The sequence below is a fragment of the Pezoporus occidentalis genome, unplaced genomic scaffold, assembly GCF_034315485.1.
Source record: "Pezoporus occidentalis ecotype Australia unplaced genomic scaffold, CSIRO_AGI_Poc_V1 ctg241, whole genome shotgun sequence".
In the NCBI taxonomy this organism is placed as follows: domain Eukaryota; kingdom Metazoa; phylum Chordata; class Aves; order Psittaciformes; family Psittacidae; genus Pezoporus; species Pezoporus occidentalis.
The window spans coordinates 297,237-318,733 of NW_026914297.1; the positions used below are offsets into that span (position 1 = coordinate 297,237).

Here is a 21,497-nt window from a genome sequence, read left to right on the forward strand (position 1 = left end):
CCCCGGAGACCCCTCAGCAGCACTCCCCATGGCTGCGGGTCCCCAGGAGCAACAGGGTAGAGTCCCCCACCCCAGGACTGGTGTCACACTCACATGCAGGACGAGGGTGCTCCGCGTCACCCGGTCGATGGGTTTGTACAGCAACGCTGAGGGGAGAGAGAAGGTGTCAGCAGCCACCCACCAACAGGGCCCCGGCCCCTCTCCCACCCATGAGAGCCAGGACCACATCCTGCAGGGGCAAGGATGCACATAATGCACAGAGACCCCCCACATCTGCACAAAGCCCTGGGTGAACGTCTGGGGTCCATTCTGCACCACGAGTGGACCAGCAGTGCAGGTGTCTGTTGGGTCCCCACTGGGGTGACTGCAGCATGGTGCTGGCCAAGTAGTGCTACACACACGTTGCTCTGCTCCAGCCACGGCCCCACATCGGTAAGGTCTGTGTCAGCCCTGGGACAGGGCACGATGGGGACACCAACCCAGGCACCACGGGCTCCTCCCCTCTGCTGCCACACATCACGGGTGGCAAAGCCAGAGGAGCTGTGTGAACACACAGCGTTCTGCAGGACATCCCCACCATGACTGTGCCAGCACGGCCTCCCTGCGGGGCGAGGGCCTCCCTCCCGGCTGCGGTGTGCACACCGGCACCACCAGCTTTGCCTGCGGTGGCTGTGGGGCGGAAGCTGCTCATCACCACCAGCAGCCTTTTCAGTTTCCCTTTTGGCTCAGCAGCAGGTCTCATCCCTGACCTGCCCCTGCCGGGCTCTGCCACCCCATGGGACACCCCATATCCCCCCACTCCAGTCAGTCCTGGGTGCAAGGGGAACCCAGGCTGCTCCAGCAGCAGCAGAATCCCCACCTACAGAGAACACAGGAGGACCAGGCATCCTCCCAGTGCTGCCGCCCCATGTTCCCTCCCTGCAGCCCCCCATGATTACGTGAGGCTCCATCCACAGCAGGGGCACACAGCTGCCCCGTACACAGGGCACAGACACCCCCTTTCAAACTGCCATGCACCTTCCCAGCAGGAAACCAGCCCTGGGAGCTCTTCAGAGGCACATTTCACCCCAGGCAGCCAGACCCTCCTCCTCCTGCCCAGCTCTTTGGGCAGGCAAAGGCACAGGGCACACTGACAGTGCTGCTCCCCGTACCCAACCACTCACATGTCCCCCTGACGGCTTACAGCCAGGCCGATGCCTCTGGGTTTTCCCTTTGCTTCTGAGCACTTCCTCAAACTGCCAGGGCCAAGCAGGGCCTGGCTTTGGGCTGGGGAAGAGGGAAGAGTGCTGCCTGCATCCACTCTGTCCTATGAGCTGCAGGGGGTTCCTGTCCACTTTCCCCACAGCATGCTGCCTCACGATGCCCAGTCCCGAGAGTGGAACCCCTGTCCTGGTACAGGGAGGTGAGGATGAAGGGCTGGACCATGACCTGAAGGCTGCATCCCCCACACCTGTGCCAGCAGGTAAAACTGGAGCCCAGCTCCTTGCAGCAGCCATCCTCTGGGATGCAGGGGGGCAGGCAGGGTATCCCTTCCTCATTCCCCCACCCTAGATCCAGGGGGAGGATTCTGCCATCGCTACAGGCACTTGCAAAACACCATGGAGCCAGGGAGGGGCTGTCCCAGTACAAGAAGAGCACCAGGCTCCTCACCAACACAGTTCCACCAGCCTGGGACCCACACGCAGGCAGCAGGGGCCCAGCCTCAGCAGGCAAGGATGCCCAGTGCCTCTCCTCCCCAGCCACGCAGAGATGAGCATTCCAGTCCCACCGTGCTCACCGCCTCCAGCAAGCAAGCAGGGAATCCTCCCTATCACCACCCCCCAGCCCCCCCAGAACACAGGGATCCCCAGCCCCTCGCTGTCCCATCACTGGCACAAGCCCCTGCCCGCAGGGAAGGCGATCGCGTGGCCGCGTATGCCGGAGCCAAGATGATTCAATAGAGCCTGGAACAAAGCCGTTCCCAACTTCAGGCTGCAGAACACGACACAGCCTCCAACACACACACACACACCCCCCCCCCAGCAAGGACAGCGAGCCCCATGGCCAGTGACCCCACAGCACCGCTCCCCAGCAGCACCTGAATGCAGAGCCCTCCCCCTCGCCTCACCGTAGGTGCAGTTACAGCAGAGCCGGACCACAACGAGGATTTCCATGGCAGCCCCGTCTCCACGCAGCCATCTCTGCGCCCCGCAGCAGCTCAGCCCGGCTGCGGCACGGCATCGGCCCCTCAGCACGGCGCTGGGTGCAGCGGGATGGGGTGGGCAGCGGGCGGGGGGCGGCCGTGTGCCCCCAGCATCCTCAAGAGCCGTACCCCCCCCCCCCAACGCTCCCTGCCGGCTCCGCGCACGGGAACACAAAGGGCTCCGCTCGCCGGAGCTGCTCAGTAATTCATCCGCGCGCAGACAAAGGCTGCGTCCCCCTCCCCGCGCCTGCCGTACCCTCCATGGTGACGGACGTGTGGCTCTCCTTCGAGTCCTTGGGGCCCTTCACCTTCAGCTCCTAGGGAGGGAAAGGCCCATCAGAGCAGCCCTCGGGGGGAAGGTCATTGCTCAAGGTCACGGCATCCCCCCCCCTCACCCTTCCTGCACCCCGATACCTCCTCCCTGCCCCAGCCAGGCCATTCTGGAGGCCACACGTGGGTGCTGGGGTGGAGGTGTGTGGACTGTATGGGATGCCAGGAGCAGCTCCGGCTGTGCCCAGCAGAAGGGACACGATGGACCCCTCTAGCACCCTGGAGCAGGACTCTCAGCCCCACAGCAGCACAGGGAGGCTGCTGGTTCCACTGAGCTACTGTGGAGGGGCTGGAGGGAAGAGGGAACAAGCCTGAAGCCACAGAGGGTCCCATTGCTATAGGGGAGCCAGGCATGGAGATGCAGCCAACAGGAGACGAGCCACAGGTGCCCAGTACCCGGCATCCATGTTCAGTGGTGGGGTGAGCAGGAGAAGACTATGCTGGCACCCCAGAAATTACAGCAATGAGGGCTGAACCCAACCTGAGCTTGCACAAGGTGGGGGGAATCCCACAGTATGCAAAGACCACAACCCTCCCTCACAGCCACTGATGCTCCTGCCCTAGGACAGTCCCTGAGGGTCCGCAGGGCAGGGACAGCATCCCCATGGGGCAGATGCGGTTCTCTCAGCCATGGGACAGCATTCTCTGCCCTGTGCCAGGACAGCCTGGTCACAGCAGCCCTGTCCCCTCAGCCCAGCTTACCTCTGAGATCTTTTGGAACTGGCAGTTGCTCTGGCTGCACTTCTCTGCTGTCTCCAGTGCGATTTTGTAGTTATCCACAAAGGCTTTGTAGACCCCCAGCTGGCTGGCCTGCGGGGAGCAGGGATTAGCCGGGCATCCAGTGGGATGCTGAAGCCACCCACAGTGTGAGAGGCCAGGCAGCCACAGAGGGGACACTGCTCAGAGCTGTTCATTCCCAGCAGGACATGGGCAGGCCATAGTCAGCTGGGGCACACGCTTGGATCCACAGGGAGAGTCCTCTCCCACAGCAGGATGCTGGGGCTCCTGCCCAGCCCCGTGCCCCCACAAACCTCCAAAGTCCAGCAGAGAGGTAATGAGAGCCTGGACCCTGGAGGCTGAAGCTACAGCCACTTCCTGGCACCCTTCAACCTGCCCTCTCCTCTTCCCCTCCCCAGCATGGCCACAGCACCATGGGCACAACCTCTGCTCCCACCGCAAGTCTGAAGCAGCGGCAGGACCCAGAGCATGGCCCTGGAGAGCGCAGACAGCAAAGAGGCAGCAACCTGGGCGCCTGCCAGCCCCATGGTAAAGCCACACCATCCACCTCCAGCCAAAACCCTGCCGTGGCTGCTCCTGGAACCCGCTAACTGTGGGCATCAGTGCAGGCAGGCAGCAGGGACTGCTGCAAGGACGGATGCAACAAGTCCCATGGCCACCGGTGAACAGATGGCAGGGCATGAGCTGAGCCCCACAGCATGGTGCTCTATCTCCCTGGCCCTCCTCCTCTTCCAAGTGGAGCAAGACCTGGGGAAGGCCATACCAGCTTCTGGAAGAGGTGGCCCATGGTGACGTTGCTGTCCCACTGCTGCACCTTCGGGCACAGGCTGTCATAGAACTCCTTATGGATCTCGTAGATGTCCTGGATCTTGTAGAAAATGGTCTCAATCTGCTGGAGGGTGAGGACAGGCTGCGATGTTGTGGCTGTGGCCTTCAGTGGCTTCATAGGCTGCCAAGGGAGGAGAAGGGAGAGCGTTTGAGACTAGAGTTGAGGAGGGAAGATTGAGGTGAGGGGGATGTGAGCTGGCAGCAAGGATGGGTCTGGGCCAGCAGCTGGAGCAAGGGGCTGCTCCCAGTCATGCATCCCCACAGAGCTCCCCATGGCAGCGGTGAGCCCACGTTGTGCAACAGCATCTTCACCACGAGGGCCAGTGAGCCCGCAAGAGGAAGTGGGGCTATAAATACTTCCCCACCAGGCACACAAGCAGCAGGGGAGGTGAGACAGGGTGGCTGGGACAGAGCAAGGCTGGATTCAGCATCACTCCTGCTGCATTGCTCCTGCACAGGTAGCATCTGGGCCAGGCCTGCCTGGGGGAGGCTGTCCAGGAAGCTCACTTCCATCCATCCATCCATCCATCCATCCATCCATCCATCCATCCATCCATCCGCTAGGGAATATCCCTGGAGGGGCTGTGCTCACCAACAAGAGGGCCTCCAGCTGGTTGATGTAGATCTCCTCGCTGGCCAGGAAACCAGAGAGCACCAGCTTCCGCATCTCCAGGCCTTTTCCAGCATCTCGCTCGCCCTGTGCAACACAGCAAGGAGCCTGGCTGAGCCAGCAGGCAGCACAGGAGGACACCCCTCATCCCACCAGCCCGTCCCTGCGTGGGTATCCCCATCAGTGACAGGGAAGCTCCATGGCAAGGGCTGGGCACGTGCCTGCCGGGCAGCACAGCCAGGCTGGAGCCAGCTGGGAAACCAAGGGCTGCACCGGCTTCGCTCCCCTCCCTGCTCCAGGCTGGCCGAGAGCCCGGCGCTGCAGGCAGCATTCCAGGGTGGTGCACAGCACTGCAGGACCCTCCCAGGGCAGAGTCCAGAAGCGCCCAGTGAAATCATGCCCGGCGGTGGAGAGGAAATGGCCTCGAGTTGCGCCAGGGGAGGTTTAGGTTGGATATTAGGAAAAAATTCTTCACCGAAAGGGCTGTCAAGCACTGGCACAGGCTGCCCAGGGAAGGGGTTGAGTCACCAGCCCTGGAGGGGTATAAAAGACGTGTAGATGTGGCACTTAGGGACGCGGTTTAGTGTTGGAGTTGGCAGCGCTGGGTTAAAGTGGGACTCGGTGCTCTTAAAGCTCTTGTCTAACCTAAACAATCCTGTGATTCTGTGGAGCTCCCGCGTGATCCAGCACCACCCTTTCCCCAGCTGAGGCTTTCCCCGGAAAAGTGCCACCCCAGAGGCACTGGGGCAGGTCCTGGGCTGTATGGGGACCCGCTGCTGGCAGCTCAGTTAGTGCCCAGGTCTGCTGCAGCACTGACGCTCCATGACCCTCGCGGAGCAGGGAGATGGGTGATGCATGGATGGGCTGGGGGACTCTGGGACCCTCAGCCAGGCTCCAAGGCATCCCAGTCCCTGGACCGCCTTGAATGCCCAACATGCCTTGGATCTCCACTTAAAAACCACACTCAGGAGCCAGGCTTTGCCACCCAAAGAAGAGCCATGGGTGGGCATGCCCATGGATCAGCATCTCCCTGTCGCACCCTGGCACTGCAGTGCCCACCCTGCAGCTCCCTGCCAGGCTGCACTGTTAATGACAGGACACAGTGACTGGTGCAGCAGCACAGGGGTGCACGGGGGGAGCAGGTTTGTGCACTGGGAGCTTGTGGGCTCTTTGCCACCAATTAGTCACAGGCTCTTCCTGCTTCCCTCAGCCTGGGCCCTGCGCGAGAGCTGGGGAGATAAGGGGCCCGTCCACACCCGGGCCCTGCAGCACCCCATAGGGATGATGCCAGCTGGACCCCCGCAACCCAGAGGAACAACCATAAGGTGGGGCACAGCAGCCACATGCAGGAGACCCCAGGGAGAACTCCAGCCCTTTGCCAGCACCCTGAGGGCACGCAGGCAGGGCGGGCAAGAGAAGGGTGCCGGGCTCCACATGTGCCAGCAGATGGGTGCCCCCGGGGCCACCTCCCAGCACTTGGGGTTTGGGGTGGTTTAGGGGGCGCTGGTGGCCATGCAGTGGGGCAGTGACAGAGTGCGGTCCAGCCCCTTCCTGAGCATCCGGCACCAGCTCTGCCAACCCACACAGCCCCCCCCGAGCAGCACGCACAACCCCGCTCCCCATGGGAACAAGGCTGGGGCTCACCCCACTCTGCAAGCACCCACTGAACCCTGTGCAGCCCCGGCCCGTGCCCTGGCTGCAGGCAGTCCCGGAGGAACAGCGGTGATGCTCCTGCTCCCCACCAGCACCCACCACATGGACCCAGAAGCTGCCCCAAGTCCTGGACATCACCAGCACCAGCAAGATGCCCTTGTCCCCCAGCCCCACCACCAGCACAGGAGTGGGGAGCCCCCGCTGCCCACCTTCTCGCCGGCCGAGAACGGAGACACGGGGCTGGTGGGGGTTCCCGGCTCAGAGTCATCTTCATCCTCCAGCACTTTATCCAAGTACCCTATGGCCTCCTCTTCCTCCTCCATGGCCGGCTGGGCAGCGGGGATCCCGCGAGGCTCCGAGCGAGGGGCTCACACGGCTGAGCCAGCTTGGCCTGACTCAGCCCTGGCCACCGGCCACCGGCGCGGGATGAAAGGAGCCATTATGGGATCCCCGGTGCTCCCGCCTGCCACAGCTCCGGCCTTCAGCCCGGGAATCCCGGGGAGGGGGGGGGGGGGGGCGAGCCCAACCGGCCCCAAGGGGTGGTGGCAGCGGCCGCCCTGGGGTCAGCAGCGGTGGCACAGGAGGCAGCGGCTGGCCCTGCGCTCACCCCCGGAGGGGCTGCGGGTGGTGGAGGGCCGCTGCCCCAGCCAGCCCCGCCGCTCCGCCCTGCACGCTCGCTACAGGAAATGCATCTCTCGGCGCTGGAGGTGGAGCTGCCTCGCCGGCGGCGTGTGGTCAAGGCTGAGGCGCCCCGAGCCGGTTCCCGCAGCTCCCGGGGGAAGCCACGGGGAGGGTCCCCTGGAGAGCCCTGCATCCTCACCCAGCAGAGCAGGCAGCAACACGACAGTGCCCACCCCGCCCGACAGGGACCCCTTGGTCCCACAGGGATTGCCACCGGCAAAAGTGACCTTAGAGGGCACCAGCGTCACCGGGTACCATAAAGAGACCTGGCTCCACGCCCCCAGAAGGGACCTCTCTCTACCCCAGAGGGGACTCGGGGCAGGATAACGCAGCTGACACACGTGCCTCCCCACAGCATCCCGCATGGATCAGCGCTAGCACTTCATTGCTGCCCCAGCCTGACCACAACCGAGGGGCAGCCGGGGAACAGAGACATCAGTGGTGTGGCACCTGTGAGGGACAACATGGGCCCTGGAAACGGGGCAAGAACAGGCTGGAGGAAGGGAGACTAACGCAAGAGCTGTCTCAGCAGTTTCCCCCTGATCCTCTGCAGCAAAAAGGGAACCAGCAACTGCATCTGTTCTGCCTCCTGCGCCTGTCCAAGCCTGGAACCAACCTCTGCTATGAGAAGTGGGCAGAGACACAGACATGGGGACTTCCAGAGTCCGTGTCCAGCCCCGTGTCCACACCGCAGCTCATGCTTTGCTAAGAGGGGTCTATGCCAGGGCACTGGGCCCCTGCCTGCTGCAGCCAGGTCTCCAGAGGGCAGAACAGTCCCTGCCCAGGGGAAAGCATCCACAGTGCCAAACCCAGAAACACCTCTCCAAGCAGGGGCTGGGCCATCACCTCACACCAGGTGGGAGGAGAGACAGGATGTGTCTGCACCCAGCATCTGGCTGCCCCAGATGTGGTCACAGCTGCCCCAGGGGCTTGCAAGAAGAGATGCCCCACCAGAAACCTCCTCCAGCACTCCAAAAGGCAGTGACACCAGTCCCACCCCACCAGAGAAGAGCGATGGGGTGAGCCTGGCACCCATGACACAGCAGAACCCACATGCAAGCTTGTGCCCATCGCAGGGCTGGACACGCTGATTAAACATGCCGTAAGCAGATGGTGTCCCACTAAGCCCTGACACAAGCAGCTCTAGATAAAGAGATGGAGGCAAAGCCGGCGCTGAGCTCTGACACTTCCCAATCCTGTTAGAGCCAACCAAGCCAGCTTCACTGCCTGCATCCAGCTCCACCAGCCCCCAAGAGCACCGCTTTGCCCGTGACCCCTAGGGTTTTCGCCAACTCTGCTTTCCCAGGGATATTCTCCCCTATCCCAACTGGCTCCTGGGATGGAGCCCACCGCCAAAATCCCGGCGTCAATGCTCGCAGGGCTGTGCCCAGCATCCTGGTGGGGTGGGACAAGGGGTGCTGAGCCCGAGTGGTTTGAGCCGGCCCCGGGGCAGGGTCCTTCCCGCAGCAGGGTGGCTGCGGTCCCCAGGGAGCGCGGCGGGGCGGTGCTGGGTGCCGGGAGGAGGATGCTGCGCAACGGCGGGCCCCGGGGAGGAAGCCACACCTCTCTCGCCTCTTCTGCCTCAGCATCCGGGTCAAGGCTTAACTCCTTCCACGACAGAAACCTGCACGTTTCCCAGCCTGGCTTCCTCCCCCGCCTGAGCCCCAGCCCTCTGCGGGACCCCGGCAGCACCCCTCCACAGGCCCTGTGCCGAGGGGCCAGGGGCATCCGATGCCCTGCCAAGACCCCAGCGGTCCGGGCACAGAGCCCCGATGTTCCCGAGATTTACATGATTTATCCTGGAAAAATACAGTTTTCCCTTCTGTTTCCCGCCCCGCAGATCTCCGACCATCCCTCCTGTGAAATCCCGAGGATGCTCTCGGGAGAGCAGAGGGAATGGAGGGGTTAAATCCGAATTCCCCAGAAGGGGGGACCCATGCAAGGGCTCCCTCCCCAGCCGGCGGTTCACCTCCAAGTGCCGCTAGATGGAGCCGGCAGCGCGGCGCAGCGGCTGCCTGCGGGTTCCCTGCGAACCCCGCACTTCTCACCCAGCCGGGCTGCGCTACAGCACCCGGTCCCCTCTCCCCGATCAGTCCGTGCCGTCGTGGCTCCGCCGCCGGGGCAGGGACACGCCATGTCCCACCGACACGGCACCACCAGCAGCAGAACAGGGTGCTTGCTGTACCCCAGAGTTTGGGATGCCAGAGGACAGTCCCGCAGGTCACAGCAGCATCAGACCATCAACAACACTGCTGACACAACCGAGCCGGTACCCACAGCCCCGGCTTCAACCGCACCCGGCACAGAGCTCCGCATCCCGAACACCTACCCCTGTGCTGAGGCTGTCGGTGGGTGTAGGGGAGACACCGTCCCCGCTGTCCTGGCCGCGGGCGCTGAGCTGGGGGGACATGGTGGGCGATTCATCGATGTAGGGCATGGTTTCAGAGCCCTCTGGCAGCGCCTTGGGCTCCTCGTTGCCCTCGGCGTCGTACTCGTCTGCACCATAGTTGAAGTCTGCCAGGGGAAGAAGATGGTGGTGAGCATCCATGCAGCGGCATAGCCGACGGTCACCACACAGCACACCACAAACACCCAGTTGTGGGTCACCTGCAGGCAACAGACCCTGTGTCCAACACCCTGGATCATGCACAGACACACATTCCGGCACCCGCAGCCCACCCTGGCCCCACCAGCCTCGGCTGCCTGCTTTCTGCCTGCTCCAGCAGGCAGAGCATCACAGAGCATCCTCAGCCCCACAGAGCATCCTCTGCTTGACACACTTCCCTAAATTTGCATAATTAACGGCACAGAGGCCTCGGGCCTCCTCTGTGCAGGGACAGCTGCTCTGCCAGACGCCCTGGCCCCACACTCATGGCTCTGCCCTGCCTGCCCATCATCTGCCATCCCCGTGCCATCCCTGGGGAGGGAAGGAGCTGGGCTGGCAGCCACAGCCACCATCCTCCCTGCTTTCCCATGCTCATCCTCCTTGGAGAGGGGGAATGGGTGCCAAGGGAGGATGCCTGGGTCCGCAGCATGGAGGACATTGCCACTCCCCTGGTAGAAGGCGGATGGTTGACAGCTCCATGGCGGGTGGGCAGCTTGGTGGAGCAGAAAGGGTCTGCTTTCCCCAGTGCCGGATGAAGCCACCACCATGCCAGGCCAGCACCCATTTCTGGATGCCTCACACTGTCCCTGCTGCCCATGTGTTGCCCTGTTGCCCACGGGAAACCATTTTGGGGAGCTGGAGCCCCAGGTAGGAGCTAGGGGGTCCTGGGGTCTGCAGCAGGTCCCCAGGGCGCAGAGGGGGGGACAGGGGTACATCCTAAACCGTTACCATGGAAACGGCATCAGCTCGGTGGCAGCGGGAAGAGGTCTGCAGCAGCCCCGAGATGCTGACAAAGGGGAGGGGGAAGGGAGCACGGCTGCGGCAGGGGCAGCCTCGGGGTGCAGCCAGCACCCGCCCCCCAGGGACCTGTGGCTAAGACCCCCCCGGCAGCTCCCAAAGAGGCGGTGGGCACGGCCTGCCCAACTCCATGGAGCCCCTCACTCCCCTTCTACCCAGCAGCTCCATGGCTGTCCCCATAGACTCCCTGTGTGCAGACAGCAAGGAGACCCAGACAAGACCCTGGCTGATACCCTGGCCAAAAAGGGGGGCACAGGGGCTGGAGCAGTCAGCACCACTGACACTTTGTGCCCCCACAGCTCTGCCATCCCGGCCAAGGAGTCCCCTGACTCCCACTGACACTGCTCAGCACATGAATATTGCATTTGGCTTCCTACTGGAAGTGGATAAATCTTTAAATCAGAGTACTGCGAAGCCTGCTCAGGCTGAGAGCCCTGCTGGTGACAGTGGGGAGGGGTGGGGGTCCCATCCTGGATCTGCAGGTGGGATGGAGGAGAGCACTGACATGGGCCAGATGCACCCCAGCTCTGCCAGGACACCCCAGGACACAGTTGCTTAGGTCTGAGCAATTAGTAGCTAATAACCACACTGCAGAGGCTGGGGAACCACCTTCACTTGGCCACTGCAGCCCAGTTCAACCCAGGAGCTGACTGGGAATGAACAAGCTGGATGGGAATCAGTGGGGTTCCCCCTTGGTCCTCAGCTTCCAGGGAAAGGGGATCCCTGGTTTTAACCTATTCTGCCTCCTCGTGGTGGGGTGTCCCTCGTCCCTCCTGCTTTTGATAGGTCCCAGCTGGAATACCTCCAGGAAGAAGACAGCATGAGGTCATTAGTGTCCCCCCATGATGGACACCTCCCCAGAACACCCACCCCACATAGCACCTCTGAGCTCAACCAGGCACTGTCCCTGAGCTGGGGATGCCCCAGAGAGACCCAAACCTCTCACCTAAGCTCCTTTCCCTATCAAGCGGGGTCTAAGGAGAGCCAAGCTGCAGAGAGGACAAAGCTGCTGGTCCCCACCAGGCACATCAACATGGAGGGTCCACCGCCTCGCCTCCACCAAGGCCAAGATCTGCAGCTCTAGACTTAACAGCAGGGTGGGAAATAGGGCACCCAGAGTGGCACCAGCATTGTGGGAGACCTGGCAACCAGGCTGGGTTGACTTGGCAGCGAGGTAATGAGGAACACAGCGCTAATGAGGTGGCTGGGGACCCTGGGAGGTGACACCCGCAGCCCTGCAGGGAAGAAGGTGGCATTGATGGCACAGACAGGGAAGGGACTGGCCTGTGGGATGCAGGAATGACCTGGCTCTCAGGCAGCCATTGCTCCCAGTTGGAGCAGATCTACATCCCGGTCCCAGCATGGAGCCGGGGATGAGATGTACAAGCAGTGCCCTAACAGGCACCCAAGGAGAAGGAGCCTGTACTGCTCACAGGAGCGAGGATGGAGCTCTGTCCCTACAGCTCCAGCTGTGCCACCAGAGGCTGTTCAGTATTTATGGGGAAGGCCAGGATCTCTCCAGCACCCGCTGCAGGGAGGGAACCAAGCACCACCGAGCAACCAGGACAGGCAAGGCGAACACTGCTGGGCGAGGGGACATGGAGGGTCCAGCCTCTGCATCTCCCTGCCTGTGGGGTGCTCCTGCCACCCAGCCAGCCCAAGCCAAGCGCCTCCCTCCTCCTCCCGCAGCTGCACTGCCCCTGCAGCCTGTTCCTGTGCCCGTGCCAAAACCCAGTGCTATTTTTGCTCCCGTTTTTTAGCAGCAGTGGAAATGCTCCTGCTCCACCCCAACCAGTGGGGACCGATGGGAGGGAGGTGGCCTGGACCAGGGGAGCCGCTCTAGGAGGGTGAGGACACCCTGACCTGAAACAGGCTTGTAACCCCAGCTCCAGCACAGCCCCTTGACCCTGAGCTGGATCCAGCCCCACAATGCAGCAAGGGTTGATGCCCATGAGATGCTGACACCATCAGGGCAGGGGTCCTGTGGGCTGGCATGTGGACCAAGGAAGGTGACAGGGCCAGAAACACATCCCCACAGGGGATTGTTTTCCCCAGGGAAAGGATGTTTCTGCTCTGCCACATCTTCCCAGCTAATGCTAGCACTATGGTCCCCAAAAGGAAGCACATCCAAGGGCAGTGGTTGGCTCCTGCCCAGTCCAGGCAGAGGCAGCACAGCCACAGCAGCTCAGGGTGGCATTTTCTTCCCTTTCCAGGCAGATATGTGCTGTTCCCCAACACCGCAGCAGTGCATCAGCACACCCTAATGCTTGCCCATCCTATCCCAGTGCCAGGAAAAGCTCAACATCCGCATGGAGCCTCTGAGGTTTTGGGGAAACGCCACGATTTCCCTGTGCCTGGGTGAAAATTCACCATGACAACACGGATGCGTGAGCTGGCCTCGGACCTGCCTCCGCGGGCCTCCTCCAAAGGGTGGCTCAACACAAACAGCATCTCCTCCACACCATCACCACCTTCCCCGCTGTGACGAAGGCCAGACCTTGTCCCACATCCCCCAAAACATGGACATGCCAAACAGCTTCCTCCGCACCTTGGCAAGAGCGGCTGGAGCAGGATTCAGGATGGCAGAGCCACTGCTTTGCAGAGATGCCTGCGGCTGGGAAGGAGGGTGCGGATGGGCTGGATGCGGCCTCCGGGCTCCATCCCAGCCGCCTGCACAAGCTGCACCAGACCCTGGGACTGCTGCTGCTGGATGTGGCCCTCTGGCTGCAGGTGTTTGGGCTGGAAAACTTGGGGTAGCTCAGCCCTATGCAACGTGCTCCCCCAGCAGCCCCTGTCTCCCTCCAGGGAACAGCAGATGCCAGATCCATGAAGGAGGCACCGTTCCCCCTTCTCTGGATCATCCCACCTTCCCACACAGCCATGCCAAGCCTCACTGCCCCACAGACACCATGCTCTGAGCTCAACACTGCACTCCAAAACCCAACTCCAGGGTTGAGCCCATGCAGCTCGATGCTCCCCCAGAATGAACAACAGGGACCCTGTGACCGAGTCCCCACATCCCCTAGCCATGTCCCTGGCTCCCTTGGCTGCTGCTGAGAGAGCTGCCATGGGATCAGGACCAGCACAGCTCCAGAGCTTGTTCCTCCCTGCTGCCCGTCTGTGGGATGGAGGGATTCGCACCCCTGGGATGCTGCAGGACGCCCCCAGCCCCTGGGTACCAACACTGTGTTGCCACAGCACCCTCTGCTCGGTGCCTTGGAGCTCACTGCAAAAATCACTGCTGGGGGAGAGCTGCCTTCTCACCGCCACAGAGGGATGGGGATGGGACGCGGAGCATTAAACATCCACATCCCCAAGGACCCCCATGGGCTGTCAGGCTGCTCCAGCCCCAGCGAGACCCATCACTCCGAGGCCACCATCACCCGTCCTGCTCATGCAGAACACGGGGGGACGCTGGACCAACTCCAGTCAGGACTGCCCTGCCACCGGGATGCTCAGGGAGGGGAGCACAGCATCAGCTGAGCCGGGGAGCCCCCCGCACAGCACCCCCAGCACGCACAGCATCCCCAGCACGCACAGCATCCCTCCCCGGCGCGACGCAGCATTACACAACAGGTAGTGGGGACCCAGCACCCCGGTCCGCCCCCCCCCTCACCACCACCCCTCCAGCCCAGGCCACGTACTGCTGTAGAGGGTGTCGATCCAGGAGAGCCGCGGCAGGCCGCGGTGGCTCAGCGGCTCCATGCTCAGTGGGCTGTGCCGGCTCAGCCCCGCCAGCCGGCTCTCATCGCACAACAAAGGCAGCGGGCGAGGGCGGGAGGCGGGGGGCTGCGGGCCCCGGCGGGGTTGGACGGGAGAACCGGGCACACGGCGGCTCTGCTGCCAAGGGTGCCCAGGGAAGGAGGTGCTGCCTGGCAATGGCAGCGCGTCCCGCCTCCCGCCCCTGATTGCCGCGGGGAGCCGAGCTCAGCGTCCCCCCCGCACGCAGCCACGCAGACCCCTCCGCGGGGGTCTGGGGACCAGGAGGAGGAGGAGGGGATGCTGGTGGTTAAGGGGCATAGGGCCGGCCCCCAGGCTAGCCCAAGGAGAGTGAGGAGGAAAGGGGAATCCAGCATCATCACCCCTCCACCATGGTTTTATCTCCTTCCTATCACCCCGTGCCCCCTCTCCATCAAAACCTCACCAGCCCCTCGAACCGGTAGGGCTGAAGGATACAGGCTCCTCTTGGCTCTGGCAAGCCACGGAAGGAACCAGGACCTCCAGGAGCTGACCTGCCCCACACAACCAGGGTCGGCAGAGCAGGGCACAGACAGGCAAGGGTTAAAGCACCCTCCCCAGCTCTATGTAGCCAAAGGAAATATAAAGTGCCAGAGTCATCAACCCCAATATGTCAGGGCGCCAGCCAAGCGTTCAAGTGCAGAGACTGCCCTGGTTCAGCCTGTGCCGGCACCGCTGCCCCTGTCCCAGCAATGTGGGCAGTATTCCCTGCCAGTGCCCTCGGCTGCATCTTGCCTGGATGGGCCTGGACCAGATGGGAACAGGGCAGGAGGGATAATGCTCCGCCAGGCGCAAGGGGAAGGTAGAGCCACTGGAGCATGAAGTGCCAGGACACGGGTGGCATCGGCAATTGCTCTATCTGGGAAACCTGAGAGGACGCTGCCAAGGCACTGCCACCATCCGATCCCTGCTCCCAGGTATGCCCACGCTGCCTGGACATGCAGCCAATACATTCTGGGGAGCGCAGGAATGCCAAGGCTGTGGTACATGGAGCCACCGGCATCCAGGGTGAGGAGCCACTGCTGTGCCGGCACATTCCTGCCTGCCGGGGGCTGTAATCAGCCCAGGCATGGCAAGGACCCATGCCACAGCCACCACCCTACGCACTGTGAGTCACTGGGTGCTGAGTCAGAGGGTGCAGCCACATGGCTGCTATTTCCCACCCCTTGCCTGCCCCGATCTCAGGTATTTCGGGGAGCCCAGCGCCCCGCACAGCCACCCCAAGGGATGCTGCTGGGCACCATCACCCCTGCACTGCCTGGTGCCAACACTTCCCTTGTCCCCAGGCCATTAGCACAGCGCTGTGCCCAAGGGTGGCCACGATGTGACAGTGTCTGCTGCTCTCCATCTCCTACCAACTTGCCCATTTGCTCCTGCCTAGGCTCCAGGTACCACGGCCTGTCCTTGCTCTATCCATTAAAGATTCCAATAGAGAGTCCCCTCCATCTTCCACAGCCAAACCCTGCAGCCCCTGCAGCCCCTCTCGACACAAGGCCCTGCCACCCAGCACAGCGAGCCACCAGGAAGGTGACAGTGGTTTGGCTGAGCACATTAACCCTGTTCACAGCAGGAAACCACGCTCTGGGGACACCACAGTAGCACCAACGGTAGCAGCATCAGCAATAGTAGCATCAGCACCAGCAGCACAAGGTGCAGCTGCTCCCCCTCCATCCCGGTGGCTGCAGAGCCATGGGGTGGTTGGTTTTCCAAGCACAGCTCATTGCATGCACTCCAGAGGTTTTTCCATGTTCTTTTCCCTGCCAGACACGCTTCCTGCCCACTCCTGCCCATTCACTGGCTGGCCACCCCCAGTGTAACACCATGCAGCACCACCACAGCCCAGGAGGACCAAGCTGGCTTGTGCCCCGTAGCCTGGTTGGGTGGGTGTCCCAGGAAGCCTCCCCATGCACTGGGATGCCCAAATTGTGCTGCACACACCAACCCTGGCACAAACCAGCCCCATCAAACCACTGAGCTTTGTTTTTCACTTTGGTTTCCGTGCTGTTTTCATGTTTGCCAAAACAACAACAATAGCCAAACCCCCAAACTAGCAAAAGAGCCTAACCTCCTTCCTCTCCACAGGGCTGGGGGGGGGAGCACCCGCAGCCCTGCAGTGACAGAGCAGCCCTGGGTGTGAGGAGATGCTGTCACCCATGTTCTCCGCCTCCAGCTCCAACCAGAACACAGCTCCAGCTGGGAGCATCGCTGCAGCAAGAGCCAAATCCCGAGTCCCACAGCTCCTCCCTGCCATGGGCCAGCCCCACGCTGCCCGCCTGGCGTCTGTCTAGCCCCTGCCCACCAGCCCACACATTGCTATTTAGGGACTCTTGTGCAAGAGGTTCTTCCAGCCACGGCCACATGAACCTCGGGGCTTGTCTAGGGCCGGGCTGGGGCTGGTGGTGGAAGATCATAGAATCACAGGATGGTTTGTGTTGGAAAAGACCTTAAGATCATCCAGTTCCTGCCACGGGCAGGGACACCTTCCACTAGAGCAGGTTGCTCCAAGCCCCATCGAACCTGGCCTTGAACACTGCCAGGGATGGAGCATTCACAACCTGCTTGGGCAGCCTGTTCCCGTGTGTCACCACTCCCCCAGTGAAGAATGTATTGCTTATCTCCGACCTAAATCTCCTCTGTTTAAGTTAGAACCCAAGCCAGCCACCAGCCAAGAGTCCACGTTTCCGAGCTCCTTCAGCACCCGCTCTGCTGGGCTCTTTGGGAGGTCTGGGCTGTCCCCACTGGAGCACAGCAGCAGTTCTCTCCTTGCCAGAGACTGCAGAGAGGGAAAAGAGGAATAAACTTAGATGTTTCCACCCTCTCCACCAAGGAGGGCAGCAGATCCTTCCTGCTGGGTGTCCTGAATGTGCTGTTCCTCAGCTGAACTCAGCATTAAACTTCTCCCCCAGCATCACTTTTCTGCCGGATGGAAACCCTGAGGTCTGCACTGCATCACCTCTAAACTCCACTCACAGCCCCAGGGCATGGTCCTGCAGCTCCCCACTCTGCAGGGAGCCAAGCAGAAGGCCTAAACTGAGCAGGTCTGCCCCCAGCACACATGGGGAAGAGGGCAGAGACCCAACGCAGCAGCAGTGCCCTTGGCTTCTCAAGATACCAGACAAAGAAGGAAAGAAAGGTGGTGGCTGCTTGCAGGAAAACACCTCTAAGATTGATGAAGATGAAGGCTTGAGCCAGTTATCGCATCACGTCTCTCTTCTGAGAGGGAGGAGACTGTGGCCATGTCTGCCAGCGCTACAGCCCCAGGCTGCTCCTCTCCCACCCAGCCTCAGTGCCAGCACTGCTGAGACAGCTCGGCCAGGTTTGCTTCCCAACACAGGCCCTGCAAAGGATCAGGAAGAGGTGTTGGTTCAGTGTCAGAACAAAACCCAGCCATGGCAGAAAGCCCTGGTCCAAGCACAAAGCTCTCCCTGTGTGCCAGAGCTTCAAACAATCCCTGAACTGGGATTTATCTCGGGGCGGATCTGCAGGACATCCTCTGTGATTCTGCTCAGGCTACAGCCAAGAGAGCCAAGACGCGCTGCTGCTGTTCTACTGATCTACATATGCAAATTATCTCGCTTAGCAAACACAGATAAAGTCACAAGGGGTGGGAAAGCCAAGTCAATCTGAAGACGTCTCTCGAGGATGCAGCGAGATCCATTCGCTCTCTCCTGCTGCTCAGCCCTGGCCAACCTCCCAGCGCCTGCTCAGCGGGACAAACACAGCCGTGCCATGAACCGGGACGCAGGCACTGTTTTCCTGGGATGGATGCACACTTCAGTGAGCTGCCTCGGCTAAAGCAGGCTTCCTTCTCTCTAACCCAAGGGAAGCACAGGGAAAAGTCAGCACGGGGGAAAGCATCTCCCTCTGTTCACTGCTGCAGGGCTGGCCACAGCAGACCAGCATCCTGCAGCAGAGAGGGCAGAGCCATCCACTGGGATCCCAACTGGCAGCATCACTGGGCAGGAGGGGAGGAGGAATCAGCCAAACAAAGAGCCCCACTGCACAGAAGTGTCTTTCCAGGGGAAAAGAAAAACCAAACCAGATTTCAATAGACTTATAATGCAAATGTATTCAGGCCCCGCAGGGCACTTCTGGCAGAAGCCAGCCACCTAATGAGGGCTTCTTCTGTGCCCTGCTGCTGCCGCTGCTCCTACCTGAGGACCGCCAATTGCCCCACAAGTGACCACCACTGCACCGAACCTGGGGGGCCGGAGCCACCTCCAAGCCAAAGTGCTTGCCCCGTCGCAGGTACAGCCCATGGCACTGCTGAAACCCAAAGATGAACTGTGTTCCCTCCTTCCCCTCTGCAGGGCACGGGTGCTGACAGAGTCCAGCACTACTGCCCACCACCTGAATGCTGCTGAGCTGGGGGAGCTCAGCATCATCTCTGCCCCAGTTGCTGGGGGGCAAATACCCATCCAGTGAGACCATGCTCAGCCAATGGCACAGAGGGATGCGCAGGGATGCTGGAGAGATGTCAGCATGTCTGGGCTGATGAAAGCAAGTACCACAGCCATGCGAGGGAGAAAAGGAAGACTCCCTGGGAATGCTCACACTGATGTTGAAGATCCGGTTTAGAGGAGATGCAGGTTCATGATGCTGGGCAGCAGCCAGATTCCCACTGCAACCACGTTCAGCTGATGCAAGGACTATGGCAGAGGGGAGCAGCACAGGGGAAAGCCAGACCCAGCCATAGAGACAGGAGCACCAAGGCCCACTCAACCATGATCCCCCTGCCCGCTTGACAGGGATCCCGGTCCCACCACACATCGATCCTGCTCGGCATTCCCAGAGTGCTGGCTCCTGGAAGCACTGTTCCTCCACCCAGCAGATGCTGCGTCCGCTGCCCTAGAGCTTCCCCTTTGCTCTTCCAGCTCCTTCACAAGCCCTCCGCTATTTGCCCATCACAAGGAAGTTACTCCAGCAACCAGCACTTACTGCTCTCATTTAAAAGCTCTGCTTTTAAACTGTTCTACTCAAAAGCTTTTTAGCCCCATGGACTTCTGCATTCATTGATGATTTTCTTCAGCAGTGCCAACCTGCCCCAGCATTAACCCTGCAGACCCCATCTCAGGCACCAGCGTTCTCTGGGGAGGCAGCCCCACATCACACAGGCATTCTTGTCAATGCTGCCATCATTTGTCGTGGAGAAAAGCCACCTCCTGAAATGCTGCCGGGCCCCAGAGCAGATGGAGATGATTCAAAGGTTCCCAGCAGGCAAACACACACACACTGCGGTTTTGTCCTCACCTAAGCAGTTAAAATTAAACACTGAGGCTCCCCAGCCAGAGGAGGAACTTTCCACATCTTCAGAGCCAAAAAGGCACTTCCCAGCAGTGGGGAAATACAATGAAGTATCAAACAATCACTATAAGGACACAGAGGAGGTAGATGGGCTCCTGGGGAGGGGTAACCCCCATGTATGCACCTCCCTGCTCCAGCACAGACCCCCAGGTCCCCTTCTGGTGCGGAACGAGGGGAAATAAATGGACAGACAATGCAATGTGGCACCTTCCCAGGCAATGTGGGATCACTGCTCCTTCACCTCTTGGACACAGCAACCTACTCCAGACGGTAAGAGATGCACTGGGGTAAGCTCTGGACTTTGCTCGCTATTTTCTGTTCTCCTTTTCCTGGGGTTTTAGTGGGTTTTCCAAGAACGAGACAAGGAACTAGCAAGGCTCAAGGGTGGCTCAGTACAGCAGGACACAGCCCTACCTGCAGCGCTGCCCCATCATCCCCGGCTGCAGAGGAGTTTCTCCGGGCCAGAGATGCCACTTTTGCAATATCATGCATTTGCCAGCAGCAGCCTGACCTTAAAGCAGGGATGGAGCAGCAAGAACAAGCCCTGCCTTCACCAAAACCATGCCAGGAGCCCCCCGCATGAGACCCATGGCAATCCAGCCCCCAGCCAGGTGCGCAGGGATGAGATGGGGGGGACTCTCTGGGGACTCAGATGCCCCAGGTCCCCTTTCCCATCTCAGCCCTTTGGCTCACACACTGATGCTGCCGCATTTCTGTGCTCACCGTCGTTTGAGGCAGGGACCCGCAGCCTCCCTTCCCCTTTCCCAAGGTAAGGCGGTGTGGCAGGGTAAGCAGAACAGCCCACATGACTCCAGGATCTTTCCATGGCAGAAAGTGTAATTCCAGCTAAACGGAGGGCTGGGGATTTCATTTACAGCACAGCTCGCAGGCGCAGCTGTAACCAGATCCGCTAGCCAGCCCCGCCGCGGACTATTCCAGCTATGTCAGCGCTTCCCACTCCAGAGCTCGCATTTCTGGGGTGCAGGGTGCTGCAAAGGGCAGGTTGGGGATCTCCCAAACCCAGCAGCCTTCAGAGGAGCTTTAGGAGCTCCCACAGCATCCCAGCTCCATGGCAAAGCCAGGCTCTTTCACCACTTCCCAAGGGCAAAGCAGGGACACCCAGCACTTGGGTTTATTCCACCTCTGTACACGCTACCCAGCTGCTGGACACAAAGCACCTCCTGATGAGCATCACTAAGTCCCTCCTCTTGGTCACCAGCAAGTCACCTCCTGCCCACTCATCCCACCCTTTCCTTGTGGGTACCAACCCACAGCACCAGACCCTTCACCCCGGACTCATGTGTGGCAAAAGGGAGGTGATGTGATGGAGGCAGCATCCAGTACACCCCGACCACCACCGGCATGGCCACGCACAGCACTGTGCACGCTCAGCTGCGAGGCCAGCTGCGTGTTTGGCCACAGGGAGAGGTGATGCTTGAGATGAAGGGAATTTTAGTCCTTTCCACGCTTTGCTTTTAGCCATCTGGTCACTGATGCTCAGATTTTGTTGGTCCCGGGTGAGCTGGCACAGGCGTTATCTCAGATGCCAGGATCATGTATCTGGCTGTCACACCCGCTGCTCTCATGCAATAGCCGCAAACAGGCATCTTGCAGATTTCCTCACTTAAAATCAGATTAATCACAAGCTACTTAAAGAAAACCACTGTCTTTCCCCAGTAATCCCCATAAAGGCAATATTCAATACTCCTTTGCTCGCTGTCCAGACAGTGCTGCTATAGGTTACAGTGAAACAACCACGTTCAGCCACAGCCATGGTGCCATTAAGCTCCCAAATTCCCATTAAAACACTGAGGGACCCAGGCAGAGCAATGCTAACCAAGTTACACACCACCTGCAGAAGCAAACAGCACTGCCATCAGGAGGTTTTAATTATATCTGAAAACTAAAGAGAAGTGAGAAGAAAACAAGCGGAGCACAAAGTTAACCAAGTGTCCAGAGAAAGGAGGATCTGAGCAATGACCACATGGTCTTACAGGACTCTCCAATTCTGCTTTTAAATGTCAGCGCCA

The 21,497-nt window shown here is 60.8% G+C and overlaps 1 protein-coding gene across 4 annotated transcripts in view; it reads right to left on the minus strand.

The window, feature by feature from the left end:
- The window catches only part of ABR (ABR activator of RhoGEF and GTPase), a 39,319-nt gene that overhangs the window by 15,614 nt on the left and 2,208 nt on the right, over positions 1-21,497 (minus strand). Inside the window, exons 1-7 of one of the 4 annotated variants that reach the window (XM_062622393.1) lie at positions 14,070-14,318; positions 9,352-9,536; positions 4,671-4,775; positions 4,014-4,199; positions 3,215-3,322; positions 2,439-2,499; positions 94-146 (exon numbers count right to left, since the gene is read on the minus strand). In XM_062622393.1, coding sequence (XP_062478377.1) covers positions 94-146; positions 2,439-2,499; positions 3,215-3,322; positions 4,014-4,199; positions 4,671-4,775; positions 9,352-9,536; positions 14,070-14,130 — 759 coding nt within the window. In that variant the 5' untranslated portion in view covers positions 14,131-14,318. Of the gene's footprint in view, positions 1-93; positions 147-2,107; positions 2,410-2,438; positions 2,500-3,214; positions 3,323-4,013; positions 4,200-4,670; positions 4,776-6,550; positions 7,010-9,351; positions 9,537-14,069; positions 14,319-21,497 lie in introns of those variants that run through there. The other 3 variants (XM_062622392.1, XM_062622394.1, XM_062622395.1) reach the window with 3 other exon arrangements.